Source organism: Nanorana parkeri, unplaced genomic scaffold, assembly GCF_000935625.1.
Source record: "Nanorana parkeri isolate BGI_ZX_2015 unplaced genomic scaffold, ASM93562v1 scaffold4395, whole genome shotgun sequence".
Taxonomy (NCBI): Eukaryota; Metazoa; Chordata; class Amphibia; order Anura; family Dicroglossidae; genus Nanorana; species Nanorana parkeri.
This window is the reverse complement of record NW_017310658.1, coordinates 13,622-14,556: the sequence shown is the minus strand read 5'-3', so window position 1 is coordinate 14,556 and position 935 is coordinate 13,622. Positions and strand designations below refer to the sequence as shown.

The following is a 935-nucleotide window of genomic DNA, read 5'->3' as shown; positions in this document are numbered from 1 at the left end:
GGGGACATTAGAGTGTAAGCTCCTCTGTACAGAGACTGATGTGACTGTGGGGGAGGGGACATTAGAGTGTAAGCTCCTCTGTACAGAGACTGATGTGACTGTGGTGGGGGGGAGGGGACATTAGAGTGTAAGCTCCTCTGTAGATGTGTCAGTATGGGGGTGGAGGGATATGGAGGCGGAGTCTTGCTGTGATTGGATGACATACCTGGAAAGAGCTCGGACACAACACCGGGACATGCTGAGGAAGGAGCTGGACCCGGCCGGGGTGCTCAGGGAGGTCTCGATCCCTCGGAGGAGGTCGTTGGTTTTCAGGAGGAGGAGCATCTGACGGGGGACACGGGATAGAAGCTGACTGATCTGAGGTAAGTACGAGGCGGCATTGCTGCGGATCTCCTGAGCCTGGAGAGAGACGGTGACACCGTGAGATCTGCACACGTGGCCCCCCTATAATACAAGTCAGGGGGGCTACACCGGGGTACATGACCCTGTCCCATGTTCTGCGGTACTCAGCGCCCCGACTTCTCCGGAATTTAGGGTTATATATCTGGAGAGCGGTGGCGTCACATATGTGGGGATACACACGTGTCACATGACCTGGGGTTATAGAGAACATACAATGATCCCGGAGATGTCACATGACACAGAAGCGGAGATATGAAACGGTTACATTTCTTGAAGATTCGGCTTAAACACGCACGCCGCCCCGCGCCGAACAAAGCGCTAATTACACATACAACTAATTACATGTTATCACCAGCCGAGACCAGCTGCAGGAGAGAGACCGCGTGTGACAGCAACACACACACAAAGGAGACAGAGAGAGACCCCGAGAGCATGGGGGATGGGGAGAGAGAGAGAGATGGAGGGGGGAGAGAGAGAGAGAGAGATGGAGGGGGAGGAGAGAGAGATGGAGGGGGAGGAGAGAGAGATGGAGG

At 55.1% G+C, this 935-nt stretch overlaps 1 protein-coding gene across 1 annotated transcript in view; it reads right to left on the bottom strand.

Annotated features, from left to right (window-relative positions):
• The window catches only part of ADCK1 (aarF domain containing kinase 1), a gene marked incomplete at its 5' end in the record, with an annotated part of 5,754 nt that overhangs the window by 1,763 nt on the left and 3,056 nt on the right, over positions 1-935 (bottom strand). Inside the window, one exon of the mRNA XM_018575683.1 lies at positions 206-399. Within this exon, the coding sequence (XP_018431185.1) occupies positions 206-399 (194 nt within the window). The remainder of the gene's footprint in view (positions 1-205; positions 400-935) is intronic.